The sequence below is a fragment of the Erpetoichthys calabaricus genome, chromosome 1 (assembly GCF_900747795.2).
Source record: "Erpetoichthys calabaricus chromosome 1, fErpCal1.3, whole genome shotgun sequence".
NCBI classification, from domain to species: domain Eukaryota; kingdom Metazoa; phylum Chordata; class Cladistia; order Polypteriformes; family Polypteridae; genus Erpetoichthys; species Erpetoichthys calabaricus.
This window is the reverse complement of record NC_041394.2, coordinates 56406076-56425915: the sequence shown is the minus strand read 5'-3', so window position 1 is coordinate 56425915 and position 19840 is coordinate 56406076. Positions and strand designations below refer to the sequence as shown.

Here is a 19840-nt window from a genome sequence, read left to right as displayed (position 1 = left end):
GTTGTCGTACATGGCTGGGGGTCAGACCCGGCCGGGACGCCTGGAGGGACCAAGAGGTGGCATATTTTTCCTCTGGGCCACGAGGGGGCAACCGCCCTGGAGCAGAAGAGGGCCACGGATGGGGAGCAGGGAGGCTCAAGTCCGTGGAGGCCCGTATCCACCGTCAGGGGGTGCCCTGAGCCTCATGGAGCCCAGGACTTATTTACTTCCGCCACACCCATGGAGGACGATCCTTCCAGGGTCACCCGGAGTGCTTCCAGGTGCTCTTCTGACACTTCCGCCACACCAGGACGTGACGTCAGGTAGAGCACCTGGAGTTCATCCGGGTGAGGATAAATGGGGCCATCTCCCTCCTATCAGAGAGCTGGAGTCGGGAGTAGGAGCAGGACAAAGCTCCTGGAGAGAGAGGACTGGTGGCCCAGGGAAGAGGAGAGAGAAGGCCCAGGAGAAGGGTGACTGGGGCTAGAGGCACTATGAGTTGTGCAGGACTGTGTTGTGTTAACTGGAAGTTAAATAAAGAAGCATATTTTGTATAAAGATGTGGTCTTCGACTGGTGGTGTCCGGGCAAATATCACATGTACTTGTGGAATTTGTGTCTACATCTGTCAGTGTCAGGTATGGGGAGCTGGTGTGTCCCCTGCAGGCCACACTATGCAAAGTGAAGATTTATAAGCAGCAATGGCTGACAAAAATTATGTATTTTTGTAACTTCCTCTAGCTGTTCTTTATTCTGTGACTTATTGCCCTTTTCATTTAGTGATCCACTACTCTAGAGGTGGCACTGAAAGTTTTTGTGTGTCACAAATGGTGCCAATGTGACACTCGTTTTATCTGATCCATTTGAACTGAAGATATAAGTTGCACCTTATAATCAAGATGAGGTCTCACAGGTCCATAATGCAGTTTAACTAGGACATCTAGACAGTGGAATTTTTAGTTAATATATAACCTTTTACGATTTATTACAAGTATATATGAAGCCATAACAGAATGTATTATTAAACATAAGGACAGGGATTGAATGGATCTCAAGTATTAACTAAATGTAGCTTAAAGTTTAAGCATGTGAGGTCTGCCTCACCTTAGAGCAGGGTAGTCAACCTTTTTATACCTACCGCCCACTTTTGTATCTCTGTTAGTAGTAAAATTTTCTAACCACCCACCGGTTCCACAGTAATGTTGATTTATAAAGTAGGGAAGTAACTTTACTTTATAAAATTTATAAAGCAGAGTTACAGCAAGTTAAAGCATATAATAATAATTACTTACCAAGTACTTTATGTCGGATTTTCGCTAAGTTTGGCAGAATAAATCTTTATAAAACAACTTACTATAGTTAAATTAGTCAATTAGTAGCGCCGTTTGGTTCCTCCGCTACCGCTACCGCCCACCATGAAAGCTGGAACGCCCACTAGTGGGCGGTAGGGACCAGGTTGACTACCACTGCCTTAGAGAAACCACCAACTAGATTTTCCAGGGTTAGAATGAAGTAAATGAGTAACAAACACCCCTCAAGAAAGTGAGGATAAACTAATGGGAATGCCCATACACCCCCCATGAAGAGGTGACAAGATCAATAAGTGAATCCGTAGAACACCCCTATCAATGAGGAGGCATTCAGATTAATGGGAGAGTCGACAAGAGTCACAAAATAGTGGTGACACTAGATGATTGGATGGGATGATAAAATTCTGCATATTAAGAGCCAGATGACATGAGGTATTAGTTGAGGTAATGGTAATAGAAAAGTATAAAAGCAGAAGAATTGTTTAATTGATTGCTCACTGCATGGACTGAGACATTTGTGCATAACTCTGCAAATAAAGAAATATTCTGCATTCTCATCGTGTGTGTGGCGTGAGGGCCCAACATCCTCTAGTGGGACCTATGCTCAAGCAGCTCGATTGGCATTCTCCAGAGAATACCACAATTTGCAGCTCTGCCATTGGCGCCCTGTTTTCTTTATAGATGATAGCAGGTTCATTCTGAGCACATGTGACAGACACAAAAGAGTCCGGAGTTGCCATGGTGAATATTTTTTCCACAACAATATGTACTCAGCCTTCATAGAATCCACCATGTTTTTTACTCTTCAGTCTGCTCGATTGTGAATGAGAGTCCTCATATGCTCTTTGACATGAAGTAAGAACAAGTGGGTTCCGAAAATGGCTGAATGAGTTGTCGTGGTGGTTCATTTGTAAAGAACATAAACAATGACAGCACTGGAATGTGAGTTACTCAACCTCTCATGCTGAGTTGAGCTTACACTGTTTATCTTTGAAACATTAAAATAGCAAACATTACAACTCATTTAATTTTCTTTTTTAGGATCACAGGAGAATCCTTGAAACAGTACTTTTTGAAGCATAAGCTAGAGTTGTTCAATTTATTTATTAACTCTCTTACATGGCAATTTAAAAGTTTATTTACAGGTATATAAAATTTTAGTGCTTGTAAAATATTTATTAAATGACTAAATAGAGCAGAGAGTATAAATGGAGTAGCTTGCAAGAGGGTGAGACTGGACTTTGGCATGACCTCCTACCAAAATGGAAGGTACCAGGGGACAGATGAGCAAAAGTCAGAGGCCAGGGGCACTTCCATCCCCCATACATTAGGTGGCAGAGGTTAGCGGGAAGCATCCCAGTTTAGACACTAGCAGGGGTTCATGGGAACTGGTGTCCAGAAGTGCAGCCCTGTTGGACTCCCTGGGTGGCACGAGGGGGTGCTATCAGGGGAGGACTATCCAGGTTCCCAAATATACTGGAAAAGTTCCTGATAAGACATTCTAAGTCCAGCTTAAAAGGAGCCCCCGTCTTAACTCAAGGAGTCAGAGTTGGGAGGCAGCAGCTGACACCCAACTGGAGGCAGAAGGAAAGGAAAGAATTGCATTATCTGAATAGTTATATGCTGTGCTTTATTGTACAAGGTGCTAGGAGGATTAAAAATGAACCTGTGACTGTGTTGGGCATTATTGGGTCTGGGGTTTAGGACTCAGTGGTGCCCCCTATTGGTTACAAGGAATACCACAAGATTAGGTCCCCAGAATGTGTGCACATGCACGAGGAATAAGGAAAACAGCAGATAAGAAACTTGAAAGAACAGAAGTGAAAATGTTGAGGTGGGCTTTTGGAGGGGTCTCACTTACAGACAGATTGAGTAAGGAAGAAGTTAAGAGAAGGACAGGAGTGGTAAAGATCAATGAGAAGATTAGAGAAGCGGTGGTCATGTGGTAAGAAGATGATTGAGAGAGATTGGAAAAGACTCGGAGAGAAGAGGAGGCATACAGTATGAGGAAGTGAGGATGTGGAGGATAGACCAAGATGGAGAGTCATCAAGGTTTCTGACCCCTAACAAAGTGGTAGCAGCGGGGAAGAAGAAGATGAGACAAAGCCAGACTATAAGCTGCAGGACAAGTCCTGCATATGTCAGTGAGGGGGCACAGGGGCCATTAGGGTGTGAATGTCATCATGAAATATTTTTTTAAGCCTCCTTATGAACTTCAGGCTTACTGATGCTATTCCCTAACTTAAATGGAAATCATAATTGTTATAATCTAGAGTGGTCTGAAAATATTTGTGGCATCTTTTTCTGTTTTGGAATTGGAACAAACTGTCGTTTGATCTTTTACATTATCTTCTGTTGTATTAATGATGTAATTTCTGCTATTGTCACACTCTTAGTTCTGGGACACTTTCCTGTTTGCAGTGGTGTGGCACAATTTCTGATGTGCCAGTCTCCCTTTTTTTTTTAAAAAAGTCATAGATGCCTCCCCTCAGAAGTTAATGACAAGTAAATCATGAAGACTGACAAAAAAAATGAAGGATTTGACTTTTTAGTTCCAACTTTGAGTTTTGTTTAGCCTTATTCAGGAAAGTGTGTTTGATCATTTGACTGCATTTCCCAACCTTTATCACTTAACTCTCAAGACAATGAATATTGTTATAAGTTTTTAAAATTTGGTCACTGGTCACATAACATCCATCCATCCATCCATCCATTTTCCAACCCGCTGAATCCAAACACAGGGTCACGGGGGTCTGCTGGAGCCAATCCCAGCCAACACAGGGTCACAGGGCAGGAAACAATCCCGGGCAGGGTGCCAACCCACCGCAGTGGTCACATAACATTCTGATCTTTATTTTTAAAATGTGTTTTATCTTTTTTAACGGTTGCATAATTATGCCACTCTGCCATTTTGTGTTTCGGCTGCTAGGATGCGATTTGTCACTTGAAAAGTGTCCAGTGCAAAGAAGTACGCGTGACCTAATGGTTGCCATCTTATATGAACGTGAGCCACATGTTTGATTATTCTTGGGACTTCATTTTGATAAAGAGAAGTCATTTGTGTTTAGCAGCTAGTTTCTCCCATAATTTCTTTTCACTAATTGCGTGGACATTTGCTTATAACTATTATTGTTTTGACTTTGAGCCCACCTTCCCCTGTTATTCAGGTCACTCGTCTCTTAAAGTTTTCCATGGTTTGTCTTCTGCTCTACTCGATCCTTCTATTTTCATCCATTTATTTTTTTCTTCCCTCAAGTAATTAGATTAGCCTGTCAGATCAAATACTTTTGAAAGGCACTGGGAGCTATAATCACAAGTCTCCAGAGAGTAACTGTCCCTTGACATGGTGGCAGTCTGTCATAGGACACATACTGGGGAAATTCAGAATCATCAGTTGACATCACAGCATGTTTTAGATATGTGGATGGAAAACTGAAAAAATACAGCAAGATGACGGCAGAGAACTGAAAAGATGTCAGAATGACCCCCATAGTCCTTCTGAATTCTTTTCTTGCTTCTTGACTCATTAATACAATTAATAATTTCCCTATACAGTATAGCACACAACACCTCACAACATTGTACTCACCATCAACTTGAACTTTGTCCACCAGCTAAACTTATATTAAGAGACAGAAAAGAATAATTTACAGATTATGGGATCATTGACTGATAAGAGCGCACACAATTTGTTCAATAAAGAGTCATAAGATGGGACCTGCTGTTACAGCATATGACCCAATGTCACTTCAATCTCATATTTTTTACAATATTAAAAAGATTGATCAGTAAAACGTGCTGTTAATTTTAGAAATGAAAATGATTATTTATTTTCAATCTCAAAAGGGACTGACAGATTGATCGCTCTTCCTCGATTATGTGTTGGGTGGAGTATGACCGTTCTTAGATGATGGAACAATTTTTCTGGTTAAATCTGATAACAAAAGAGCCTCCCATCCAACTTTTTAGAGGAGCAGATGGCTTTTAGTAATGTGAGATTGTGCCACAGCATGTCAGTGATACCCTTAGATGCCAGGAGCTACACACACTCTGCACTGAATGGATTAGCTTGTGTCTGCTCTGTGGCAAGAGGTGTGGGTAGGCCATTGAACCTCGTTGGTGATGGAGACCATAATGATGCAGTTGTTCCCCATGAATGAGGAATTCCCGATAAAGTGAGACTGATAAGCCCACAATGATTAAGTCCCAGCACCTTATTTTTTAACTGCTAATTCAAGCAGGATTGCTTGAATGGCTTGCAATGTTTAGGACTTCTGCTTCACAGAACCAGTCTACTGAGTTTGAATCCTGGTCCAGGTATTGTTTGTCTTGAGTTTGCATGTCTATCCTATGTTTGTGTTGGCTTTTTCTCCAAGTAATTTCAGTTTTTCTCCCACAATCCACATATGTTCATGGCTACTGACAAATGACCCATTATGAATAAATGTGATGGCCATGGAGTCTCAAAGCAACATGGGGTGTTGCCTGATGCAGGGTTCCTTCCCACTCACATAGGCTCAACTCCTGAGCTTAATTATGGATGAACCTCTAATACAGGGGTACATCCACATGCCATTGTCTCTTGTTTGAGTAATTTGTAACTTTTATCAAGATGACACAAAACAATCATTAACAGTAGCAGAGTCATGTTCTTAATATTAGCATGGTCCTCAAAGAGAAAAATGGGAGGATTGTGAACTCAAAATATATCCAATGTAATTATTTAATATAAATATAATTATTGAAAAGAACAAGCTTTACTTAGTTAATGAACATCTGTACATGTGATCAGGATTGAACCAATCCTACAATACATAACACCAAAGTGAGACCAAATTTTCGTACCAAATTGAACTAATCACTTGTCATCTACCAGAAAGTGTAACATTTATACAAACAGGGAGCCCTTATTTAATTTTGTACTGTCATGAAAATAAATGAACTGAAGAAATTCAGATACAGACAGACAGACAGACAGACAGACAGACAGACAGACAGACAGACAGACAGATAGATAGATAGATAGATAGATAGATAGATAGATAGATAGATAGATAGATAGATAGATAGATAGATAGATAGATAGATAGATAGATAGATAGATAGGATGATTAGTCCCAGAGGGGGATTTAAAGTAGCTCAAGAAACTTTAAAAAGAATGTCTACATATTATTTATATATACTATTTAAAAAAGTACATTTATATATAGATATGTATTATTATATATAAAATGTAAAGTGCAAAAAAAAACAAAACAGCTGGAATATTTGGTCTTACCTTAGGTTATCTTCAATTCTTTTGTTATCCACTTCTTTGATAAATTCTTTAATTAAAGATTCATCAATGTCTTGGGTGACATCAACAACCCATTCTGGTGAGGAGTTCTTCGTAATTGCAAAATGACCGAGAAGGATTCCCACAGCAAAGACCAGAAGCCCCAAAAAGCCAAATCCTATCACTTTTTTCCACATGGCTGTGAATTCAATTCCCAGACTTGCCAAGGCTGTACTGCTCAGTGGAAGAACCTTTTATAGCAAGGTGCTGAAGTTTAATCATTGACAACAAGAGAGGAAGTGTTTCTGATACCGTAATAGCTGATCTTATTAAAAATGTGGAAATCAAAATTACATAGATTAGCAAAGATAAAAAATGTTTTCTGAATATTTACGATGTTTCCAACAAAAAGCACAAAATATAAAATCCCAATCCTGTGCATTCAGAAAGTATTCAGACACTTTGTTTTTTTCATGTTTTGTTCTGTTGCAGCCTTATGCTAAAATCATTTAAATTAATTTTTTTTACACTTCAAGCAATATTCAGTACCCCAGAATGACAAAGCAAAACAGGATTTTAGAAATTTTTGCAAATGTATTAAAAATAAAAACCTGAAATATCCTATTGACATAAGTAGTCAGACCTTTTACTCAGGGCTTTGTTGAAGCCACTTTGGCAGCGAGTACATTCTGGAGTCTCCTTGGGTCTGATGCAACAAGCTTCACATATCTGGATTTGGGGAGTTTCTGCTGTTCTCCTCTGCAAATCTCCTTAAGCTCCGTAGGGCCGGATGAGGACCATCCATGGACAGCTATTTTCATGTCTCTCTCCAGTGATGTTTGATTGGGTTCAAATCTGGGATCTGGCTGTGCAACATAAGGGTGTTTCCAGAGTTGTCCCTAAGCCACTCCCGAGTTGTCTTTGCTTTGTGCTTAGGATCCTTGTTTTGTTGGAAGGTGAACCTTCGGCCCATTCTGATCTCCAGAGTGTTCTTGGGCAAATTTTCATTAAAGATATTGCACTGCTTTGCTCCATGTAACTTTCCCTGTTGAGTCTCCCAGTCCCTGCCACTGAAAAACAACCCCAAAGCATGTTGCTGCCACCATCATGGTTCACCTTTGGGATGGTATTGCACAGGTGAAGAACATTTTCTGGTTTCCACCAAATATGAAACTGGTCTTGAATTAATCAGACCAGAAAATCTTGTTTCTTACAGTCTGAGAGTCCTTAGGTGCTTTTTGCAAACTCCAAACAGGCCTCCATGTTTCTTGGACCGAGGAGAGTCTTACCACTCTGCCATAAGGCCCAGAATGGTTGAGTGTTGCAGTGATGGTTGTCCTTGTAGAGGTTTCTCTCACTTCCACACAGGTAATCTGGAATGCAGCCAGAGTGACCATTGTGTTCTTGGTCATCTCTCCTACCTTGGCCCTTCCCCTACAGTTGCTTAGTATGACTCACTGGCCAGTCTTGAAAGAGTCATACTTATTCCAAACTTTTTCCATTTAAGAATTATGATAGCCGTTCTGGTGTTAAGAACTTTTAAAGCTGGAGGATTTTTGTAGCCTTCCTTAAATCTGTGTCTCAACATAATCCTATCTCTAAGTTCTGCAGACAATTCCTACAACCTGATGGTTTGGATTTTGCTCTGATACACATTGACTTTAGAGGTACACCAGGCATGTTAAAAAAACACAGATTTAACATGGATGCAGGCATTCCCTGGCTTCCATCTTCTCCCACTTGCATTCCAAACTAAGTGACTAAACTCCTACTTGTACCAGGACCTGCCTGGACTTCATCTGATAGCAAAGGTGTAAATCAGAGTTGCGCCGACATCTCTCCAGAGACTTCTCTCCAGAACTCTTGAGCCAGAAGGCACAAAATGGACTCAAGCTAGAACAAAGACATATAATATTAAGTAAGATGGCCAGAAAAACTCACCTATTAGAAGATGCTGATTTTATAACTGGAAGTGGCTTTAATCCAATCAGAAGAAGGTTCAATCTTCCTTTAAAACTCTCTGCACCATCCTGAAGAAGTTCTCCATGATATTCATTGAACATTCACTGAACTCAATGGGGATTTTCTAAGGGATGGGGAATATATGCAAAATGAACTTCTGAAACCTGGCCTCAAAAATATATATATTTTCTTTGTGAGCCTGAAGCTGAGACCCAGCATGTCAATCCAAAGCTGTGTGCTAATATTCTGATGAGATACTACATTTTGATTAATATTCTGATGATGCCAAGAAGCCATTACTTCAGGAGGGGAACTTCAGCATCTAAACTCTTGGGCCAGAATGAGTAATGCCTAATTCCTATGAAGTGGCAAGAGATGGCAGAAGGCAAGGTGAGGAAGCAACAGCACTGACAAGGATCATGCAGCAAACTATAAGAGTGCACTCCAATGCAAGAAGAATCCTCCTCTTGAACCAAGAGCAACAATAAAGCAACAACTCCAAAGAAGATTGGACATCATCTTTAAAGACTTGGTATCGTAAAGCTATTGATCTGTGCCAAGATCAAGCAGAACTCTAAATTCCAGTAAACAGCCAGCCTATATCTTATATTTGTCTGTCTAGTATGTCTGTGTCCAGTCTTATATATCTATCTATATCTACCGTATAAACTCGTGTATAAGTCGGGTCTTGAAACCCGAAAAATTGATCATAAAATCAGACCCCGACTTATACGCCCGTTCAAAAATGCGACACTTCATTTTTTTTACATCTTCTTGCCTCCTCTAATCTCACACCAGTTTCTCAGACACGTCGAATTTTGTTGCAGCAGCACAGTTACCAATTTCTTTCACCACTTGAATGACTTTTAATTTAAAACCAGCTTCATATTTCCTTCTGATTGAATGCTCCATCGTAGATAAGGGATGTTCTTATGATAAAGATGTATGAGGGTATGAGATTCAAAAAACACAAAACAGTGCAAATGTTGCTTCAGAATAGTTTGGATATTACCGTGTGGTCACGTAGGCACAATACATAGAAAAAAAAAGGCAGAGTGCTCTGTGGTTACTCTCTCAGGTGGGCGTCAGCATATCGTAATCTCTTGGACCAACAGCGTGAGTTTTCTGCATTTGACTTATACTGTAAAATCAAGCCCTGACTTATCCGCGACTATATGCGGTATATATCTATATCTATACATATACACACACACACACATATATATATATATATATATATATATATATATATATATATATATATATATATCCACAGTATATATATTTATATCTATAAGATTTTGAGTTGCAGCAATTAAATTTCGGCAAAATGGACTTGCCAGCCGCATCATTTTTTCACTTTGATTTTTGGGTTGTCTTTGAATTCAGCCCTCTGTATTTTGATCATTTTTATTTCCATCAAACGATGTGGCAACTTTTTGTTCCTAACACATTACCCAGTCTATATCAGTATAGATATCCAGCAAGACTTTTTTTCCCCATCGAGATCTGATGTGTTTTCAAAGTGTTCCTTTAATTTTTTTGAGCTGTTTTATATATAATTATTGACTGGCCCAGACACAGACAGGAGGACACCGTAGGTTCAAATACCAACACACATTTATTCATAATTATTTACCACTATACCGCACACACAACCCAGTGCCCCAGCACCAATCACCCTTTAGTCCAGGCCTCTCTCAATGCCTTTCTCTCTCTTCTTGACCGGCTCCACTCCTCTCCTCCGAGCTCCACCCTCTTCCACCCGACTCCAGCCATCGAATAGAGGGAGGCAACCTCTTTTATCCTCACTCGGACATGTTCCAGGTGCCTCCCAATGAGCTTCTGCTGACACTCCCTGGTGTGGCGGAAGTGCCAGCTGTGCACCCGGAAGCACTCCGGGTGTCCCTGGTCTTCATCCCCCGGAAATGCTGAGGACCAGGGCTCTCCAGGCATCTGGGCGCCTCCTGGCAGGTGACCACGGGCCCCTATAGGGTTGAGCTTCCATGCTCCTTTCCTGTGGTCCGGAGGAGGCATGTTCCTGGGTGCAAGAGGGCAGTCCCCGTGATTTCTATCAAGGACCACAGATATGGAGCTGGGAAGCTCAACCCTGTGGGGGTCCATGGCCAACCCCAGGGGGCACCTAGATGGTTCCTGAGCCCTGGAGGACAGCACTTCCTCCACACCAGAAAGTGCTGCCGCTCCAGGAACTGTGTATGCCCAGTGTGCTTCCGGGTGCAAGGGCAGCATTTCCGCCACACCAGGAAGTGCTGCCAGAAGACCATCACTGAGCACCTGGGGCACATCTGGGGCATGATAAAAGGGGCCACCACATTCCCTTTGAGGAGCTGGAGTCGGGAGGAGGAAGACGGAGCTTGCAAGAGAGGAGTGGAGGTGGCCGAAGAGAGGAAATGACTGAGTAGTTGTGTGAGTCTGTGGAACTGTCCACTGTAAATAGAAATATTGTAAATAAACCGTGTGTGTTGTGGACATTTGGTGTCGTGTCTGTGGCTGGGCTATCTTTTACTATATATATAAAACATATTTAAATGACTGCGGTGGGCTGGCGCCCTGCGCGGGGTTTGGTTCCTGCCTTGCGCCCTTGTGTTGGCTGGGATTGACTCCAGCAGACCCCCGTGACCCTGTAATTAGGATATAGCGGGTTGGATAATGGATGGATGGATATTTAAATGAAAGACCTGTGTGTGTGTGTATGGCGCATGCATACATTTTTACATTTTTTTGGCACTTGCATGCACCACACATCACACTACAAAAGACCTCTGAGCAGCAAACTCCACTGCCGCCTAACAACAACGTTGTGCTAATGACACAGATGAAGAGATACAATGTTGAAATGTTGAAACACCACGGCTCAACAACATGCAAGTGAAACACCTCAGTAACGGAGGCAAAGGCTTAATGTTTTCACTAAAAACATAATCTATCTGGAGGTATTTTCCCCAAGACAAAGATTAATAGGACTCATATGCCACCGATACAGCTAAGATATGGCATTGCCCGTGTCTTCTTATGAAAGCCAGTGGGGCAGCAAGCACAGGTATGTGTACATCCTCTGCCCTGGGTAATCTTAAGAGTTAGCAGACGCCTCTCCAAGTTCACGAATATAGTAAAACTGCTATATATACTATTTGTCCCCCATGGCTCTGCCCACATAGTAGTGAAACGGGACAAACTTTAAAAATCAATAACAAATTTTTTTAAAATGTAATTCTGGCCTAGCAGAAGGTAGGTACTCTCCAATGTGGAATGTTGTCACTGTATCTGATCGTGTTCAGATCTGACGGGAGAGCGTCCCCCGAGTGGGGAGAAAAACATGTGGCCGTAGCTGTATTCTCTCTCTCAAAAAAATGTCAGACGTTACTCCTTAACTATCTGTAGATTATATTGTCTGTTGAACAAACAGGTATCACTAGGTAAGCAGAGGCAAGGTACACTCCAACATGTGGCAAGAGGTAGAGCGACAGAGGCGGGCGCGTGAGTGAGGAGGGCCCTGCCCCCCTCCCCTTGGCAGAATACACAGTCACTAAATAAGCCCCGTGGACAGCAGGTCTCACAATGAGTTGTACGTGATCAAGGACTCACCTCAAAAAGGAAAGCCATCGAATGTCCAAACTCGTTTTAACTGCATACGTCTTACTGATTTTTGCCAGCGAGTGGTTGCTTTTCCATGGATTGGCTATAACTTTCATGGCTAATGCTTAGTGACACATCTGACATTTGTGTGGCTTTCTCTACATTTTTCTGGTCAAGTCATTTTTCCATAAAGGTTACAACATCTTCAGTTTTGGTAGTACATAAGCAAATTAAAAAAATGAAATTGATTTTATTGTACAACTGACATGTATGGTATAGCAGCGGCCTGTACTCAATGGAGCGTCAGAGCACATCCTAGGCTGTGTTGCTCAGAATATTTTTATTTGCAGCTTTCCACCACATAAAGACGGAGTTTCACATTTAAATGGAGAATTTCAAGAACTTGTACAGTGGTGGATTCTTGTGGCAGCAGACTCTGCGAGTCCTGAGCACATTTACTGCCACAGTTCTATTTTCTGTCTGACGTGGTTTTCTATTTTCTCAAAGTTTTACACTAAAGATTTTTTGTATTATTCGCTACACTGTCTTGTATGACAATAAATTTACAATACTGTATTTAATAATGTGACACTGCCAGTGACAAAAGGAAACTTGCCCATTAAACACTTTGGCCTCAATTTAGTGAAACATGTTGGGAAGAGTTTAGCTTTATGTTATGACACTTCATTTGGTGTCCCATAGAGCTCAGCACTGGCACTGCTTTTGTTTTAGGAGGATACCATAACACCATAACATTCAAATTAACTTTTACGCAGGTGGTAGTCAGCTGCATCTATATTTATTTATATATATTTGTTTGCATATACTTAGACATTTTTGTCCCATGCACATAGTGCAGTAAGATTCTTACTTGCATGCCCTCATCAATATGTCACTGTGGTAAATGAATATACAGTAACCTCACCAATTAGACCAGTTAGATCAGAGATAATGACACGTCTCCCATCGTTCCTTAAATAACAACTTCAGTGATTTAAAAGTACAGAATGTGGCTTTATATATGGAATAAACAGAGAGTCTGTAAGGTGACGGGGAATGTGGCAGACAGTAACACACAACTGTCACTGTTTAACTCACAGGTCCATTCCTTGTACTGAATCACAATGTGAGAGAGACATTATCTTGACACTAAGCTCTCATTTGACGATCACATTACTGAACTTTCCTTCACCCATTTTTAGAGCTAAGGAATTCAGATAAATCTATGCTAGACGCAGGAGAAGTCAGTTATTTATTTATTTCAGACAGAATGGACTACTGCAATGCTTTACTCACAGACTGCTGTAATACACAAATTTCTTACAAAGGTGATCACTAGAATTAACAAGTACAGCAAATACTTCAGCTACAGTTCCATGCAAAAGTTTGGACACCCCTGGCAAAATGGCACATTTTGTTGATATTTGAAGTGCAAAGTAGTAAACGTTGACAGCAAGCACACTAAAACGATGACAGTTTTTAAAAAAAATGTTCACGGACAGCTACCATTTATGTTGATGGACTAAAAAAATAAAATGTGGCATTTGCAAAAGAGTGGGCACCCTACTAAGTCAATAATACCCCCTTTGTCAAAAAAATCTTTTTTGCAAACTATGAGTCTTGTTTTGGAAGTTTCCCCCCTTTCTCCTGGCAGATCACTTCTAGCTATGATACATTCTCAGGCGGTCCTGCATGCACAGTACATATAAGATCTATAGCACCCGCAGCTTTTCAATGAAAGTCTGTAGACATTCCAAAACCTTCATCTTCAGTTTGTTTCTTGAGGTTCTGCATAGCAGACTGCAAAGTGTGTTTTGGGTTCATTGTATTGTTGTCGAAGCCATCCTTATTTCAGCTCCAGTGAAATGTATTCTTCATTGTACTTGCACGATGTTTCCTGTGCCGCTACACGCCACACATCCCCAAAGCATGACACATCATCCATCCACAGACTTAAACTGCAAACCTTGTCAATAATGTTTTTGTTTCAAACGCTGCTGTCCCCAGAAAAACACTCCTTTTGTCATCGACACCAAGGAACTCAAATTTACATATCCACAGCAGTTGGTTCCCAAATGGGTCCGTCTTAAGAATGCAAAACATCATCTGCATAAGACATTTTAAGTGATTTAATCATTGGTAAGGTTACCTCCTGTTGACTCTTGCATGAAGGTCATGGTTATGTACAGTAAGTTAGGGTGAACAGCAGAGCAGCACACCACCACACCTTTCTCAGCTAAACCTCTCTGTAGGTCCTTGGCAATCACATGGGAGTTTTGCTTTGTCTTCATGCACATATACAAGCTGTTCTTTCAGATTTCCAGATCTTGTCTTGACCTCCACGTTATCCCTTAACCGCTGTTTCCTAATGACGTCAGACTATATGCATTGCTAACTAGAAACACTTTGATATCTTTTTATCTCTTTCTCCAGCTTTGTGTGCATCTGTTAAGTTTACTTATCAGATATTCAGTCAGTAGCTTAGCACAGTCCATGGTTGTCGAGTGTTGCTCAATGTCAAAGAATATACTGAGCTCTGAAACGATCATCGGCTGACAATTCTTGAGCAGATGAGATGAGATAGACCAGACTAGCGACCAAATGAACGAGTTCTGAGACCTTACAAGTGAAAGGGTGCTTGCAAATGCCACACTTACTCTTTTATTTGTGTATTCATTTTGCATATTATCAGTTCATCAAATAATTAACAATTTCATAAAAATTATGTTGTTTTAATGTGCTTGCTGTCAAACTGGTTTTTACTTAAAATGTCAACAAAATATGAACTACTGCCCAAACCTTTGCATGGAACAGTATCATTATAAGTAGCTCTTAACAGACAGCATGTCATAACTCTCATAACTCCTCACAGGTGGCAGAGTAGTAGTGCTGCTGCTTTGCAGTAAGGAGACTGTGGAAGATTGTGGGTTCGCTTCCCGGTTCCTCCCTGTGTGGATAGCGCTTTGAGTATTGAGAAAAGCGCTATATAAATGTAATGAATTATTATTAAATATAAAACAATATATTTCAAGACCAACATAGGATTTTTTAATCAATAACAGCATAGTAAATAAAGTGTTTTATAATGGATACCTCAGGTGTGACCGAAGTACAACCATGTAACTCAGCCTCTTAGGTCTGCATTTGTTTCCAGTTACTTGTGCCGTGGTTTTAAAGTATGCCTTCTGACCTTCAGACCTAATGGCTTTGGCGCCAATGATTTAAATGAAGTTACTAATTCCTATATTTTAATATATACATTATAATAGCATCATCTAGATATCTCAAGGATATGTACAACAATGGAGGGAGCACACTCTTAAGTTAATATTTACCCATTAGTCTAAGAGATGCCACATTTAAAGCCAGGAGAAAGATTAATAACAATAAAATGTTTTATTTTTATAGCATCTTTTCCATTCTCAAGGTGTTTCATTGCCCCAGTCTAAAGGAGTTGATTATACTGTTTGTTAATTACCAGTTTGAAAAGAAGATCTCTGAAAAATGACGAGCTATTACTGGCCTTTTTCTCTTCGCTTTCTCTTCCCCTTCTTGGTATCGTGCTGTGGAACACAATGTCACTGCTGCTTTCAAGCATCCAGTTTATGGAGTGAGTTGTCACAATGATGGAGAATCTCAGCAGTTGCTGACCCTGCGATCACACCATCATATTTTAAAATGATTTGTACAGCATGTTCATTGTGAAAGGGAAGAATGAGAAGCATAATTGTGACCTGTTACAAAGGGCCATTGACTGACTCCTCAGAAGGCTGTTAACTGGACTTTTAGTTTTCCTTCATTTCGCTGTCAGTTAGACATACTGCATAAAGGTAGCAGTACTGTTTGAGGCGCTGACTCCTCTGTGGCACACACATGCACTTAGGAGGCTTTCAACAAGCCCTAAGGTGAGTGATCTATCGCGAGATGAAAGGTTGATTTCGGGTACTAACGTCTCTCCCTCTCTTTCACCAGACCCAAAGAAGAAAAATAATGATCTCATTCACTTACCTCCATCATTTCCAAGTTCTCAAAATGGCTGTTCAACCGCATTTCCGTGTCCGACTCCCGAAAATGATGTAATTTCCGTCTCATTGTGACGACGTCACTTCTGGTTGCCACCATGATGATGTCACTCTTGTCCTACAGTTTTGACATAATTTCCTGCCTGTTATGGTGTATAAAATCTGTACATTTTGGTTTAATTTTCCATTACATTTTGTTCAAGACAAGACAACAGATGAACTACATTTAGGACAAATCAAGGCATATCTTCTTCCCTTACACCTCACTTTTATAACAGTTGTTCATGGCATAGTGCTAAAATGGTTTTACAGCCTGGGAAAGGATGCTGAGCCAATACCTTAGGCTGTTGATTACTTTATGGATGGACATCTGGAACAACAATTTGGTTTACTGCCTGGGAAAGATGGAAATGGTGATGTTTTAGGCAACATCAAAAAACTTTATCTGGGAAAAGATAGATTAAAAAATTCATCAATTATATTGACAGCCAACCAATCAGGTGCATTTGTTGTGAAACCACGGCATGACATTTCATAATAAATATGCCTCATTTTGAAAGCAACGTCAGAAGAAAAGTAGGGGAGGAGAAGAAGAAGAAGAGGAACGGACGAAGATGTCACTGGTCGTCAGAAAAGCATTATGAACATCGATTGCTAAATCAAACGGCGTCCTGGGACATTCATCCTTGTCATCTGTAACTTTTTCGTAAGCTTTTCCTAAAGACTATGTACAGTGCATCCGGAAAATATTCACAGCACATCACTTTTTCTGCATTTTGTTATGTTACAGCCTTATTCCAAAATGGATCAAAATCATTTTTTCCTCAGAATTCTACACACAACACCCCATAATGACAACATGAAAAAAGTTTACTTGAGGTTTTTGCAAATTTATTAAAAATAAAAAAATTGAGAAAGCACATGTACATAAGTCTTCATAGCCTTTGCTGTGAAGCTCAAAATTGAGCTCAGGTGCATCCTGTTTCCTCTGATCATCCTTGAGATGTTTCTGCAGCTTAATTGGAGTCCACCTGTGGTAAATTCAGTTGATTGGACATGATTTGGAAAGGCACACACCTGTCTATATAAGGTCCCACAGTTGACAGTTCATGTCAGAGCACAAACCAAGCATGAAGTCAAAGGAATTGTCTGTAGACCTCCGAGACAGGATTGTCTCAAGGCACAAATCTGGGGAAGATTACAGAAACATTTCTGCTGCTTTGAAGGTCCCAATGAGCACAGTGGCCTCCATTATCCATAAGTGGAAGAAGTTCAAAACCACCAGGACTCTTCCTAGAGCTGGCCAGCCATCTAAACTGAGCGATCGGGGGAGAAGGGCCTTAGTCAGGGAGGTGACCAAGAACCCAATGGTCACTCTGTCTTAGCTCTAGAGGTCCTCTGTGGAGAGAGGAGAACCTTCCAGAAGGACAACCATCTCTGCAGCAATCCACCAATCAGGCCTGTATGGTAGAGTGGCCAGACGGAAGCCACTCCTTAGTAAAAGGCACATGGCAGTCCACCTGGAGTTTGCCAAAATTCACCTGAAGGACTCTCAGACCATGAGAAGGAAAATTCTCTGGTCTGATGAGACAAAGATTGAACTCTTTGGTGTGAATGCCAGGCGTCACATTTGGGGGAAACCTGGCACCATCCCTACAGTGAAGCATGGTGGTGGCAGCATCATGCTGTGGGGATGTTTTTCAGCGGCAGGGACTGGGAGACTAGTCAGGATAAAGGGAAAGATGACTGCAGCAATGTACAGAGACATCCTGGATGAAAACCTGCTCCAGAGCGCTCTTGACCTCAGACTGGGGTGACGGTTCATCTTGCAGCTGGACAACGACCCTAAGCACACAGCCAAGATATCAAAGGAGTGGCTTCAGGACAACTCCGTGATGTCCTTGAGTGGCCCAGCCAGAGCCCAGACTTGAATCTGATTGAACCTCTCTGGATTTATCTTAAAATGGCTGTGCACTGACGCTTCCCATCCGACCTGATGGAGCTTGAGAGGTGCTGCAAAGAGGAATGGGCGAAACTGGCCAAGGATAGGTGTGCCAAGCTTGTGGCATCATATTCAAAAAGACTTGAGGCTGTAATTGCTGCCAAAGGTGCATCGACAAAGTATTGAGCAAAGGCTGTGAATACTTATGTACATGTGCTTTCTCAGTTTTTTTATTTTTAATAAATTTGCAAAAACCTCAAGTAAACATTTTTCACGTTGTCGTTATGGGGTGTTGTGTGTAGAATTCTGAGGAAAAAAATTAATTTAATCCATTTTGGAATAAGGCTGTAACATAACAAAATGTGGAAAAAGTGATGCACTGTATATTCAGTCTTTCCTGTCAGTACCTATTTTCGATTATTCTTTGTTCCAGTGGTATTATTATTATTCTTGTAATAAATACCATGCTGCTTTTAACTTTTTCTGCTTTGTCTTAATGTCTATAGAGTGATTGAAGTAATGTTAGATTTCTTTGGCACCTGTAGCAGCCACAGAGATTTACCATTACCTCTGTGCTGCAAGGTTTTAAGGCTGAGAGTGAGAGCTCAACTCGATAGTAGGAACAGTTAGTGAAGAAGGTATTCTTGGCTGATAAATGGCCTATAGTCAAGAGTGCGGAGTCTTTGTATGTTTAAATGTATTCTTGTAGACCAAGATTAATATTTAGGTCTGAGATATTATTGTATGTTGTTCGTGCCGAAAATAAGTAAGTCTCTTGAAGTGCTGAGTGACAGGCTGTGTTATTCCTAAAGCACTTGTGTGGTTTAAAGTGCTAAAGGTTAATCAGTGTGTGTGTGTGTGTGTGTCATTCATGGGGCACTGTTGTGGTTAGGGTCTGTGTGTATGCATATAGCTATGTATCTGTGTGTTCATCTTAAAGTGCAACAGTAGACCAACCTGATAACAAACTCGACGAGAACACTTACCCTTGAGAAAACAGGTAAAGGGTAAGCAGAGGGAAATAATACGATAATACACTGCCACATCACATCCTATCACCATTTTGTCATTTCAGTGCTGTTTTTTGTCAAATGCTTTGGTTTTTTGATCCTATTCTCAATTGTTTTTCATCAAGTCCTCTGGACATTATACGGGGCAATTTCCCAACTTTTTTTGATTTTGTTGGAGTCAATTCTTTCCTATTACATCTGTTACACTTCATTTGCCTGGATTTGTTTCTGCTACCATTTTATGTTTTTGTATTTTACTATTGCCATGTTATACCTGTAACCCTCAGTGACGAGCACTGTAGAAAATTAACTTTACTGATTTAGACAAATGTGGATTAAAGCAACAAAAGACTGTAAAAGGTTTTAACACAATCAGTCTCCAAGCATGAGATTCAGGCAGTGGTCACAATGGGAAGTTATCCAATCACTGGTTTTCTAGAACCTTTTTATCTTCTTAATTTAAAACTGCTATAAATCTGTATTTGCTTGGGAATGGTTAGTGGTGCTCTGCTCAAAATATACACAACAGTGCAAAGTACCACCAGCCAAACTCACTACAGGCCTGTCTTGATAAGGCACAGTTCTTATTTAGGTCAATTTTGTTTATATTGAGCTGCCCTAAGGGTGTGTCACACTATTCTACTGACATACAGCTAAAAAAAAAATCAGGGGCCTCATACTAAAACAGAAAAATGCGTAAGCACAAAAAATCCAGATGCATAAAACTATGCGTACAGCAAGTTC

At 40.7% G+C, this 19840-nt stretch overlaps 1 protein-coding gene across 1 annotated transcript in view; it reads right to left on the bottom strand.

The window, feature by feature from the left end:
- naaladl1 (N-acetylated alpha-linked acidic dipeptidase like 1) overlaps nt 1-6799 on the bottom strand; it is an 88598-nt gene extending 81799 nt beyond the window's left edge. The window contains exon 1 of the mRNA XM_051931779.1: nt 6567-6799. Within this exon, the coding sequence (XP_051787739.1) occupies nt 6567-6760 (194 nt within the window). The 5' untranslated portion in view covers nt 6761-6799. The remainder of the gene's footprint in view (nt 1-6566) is intronic.
- Nucleotides 6800-19840: the final 13041 nt, after the last annotated feature.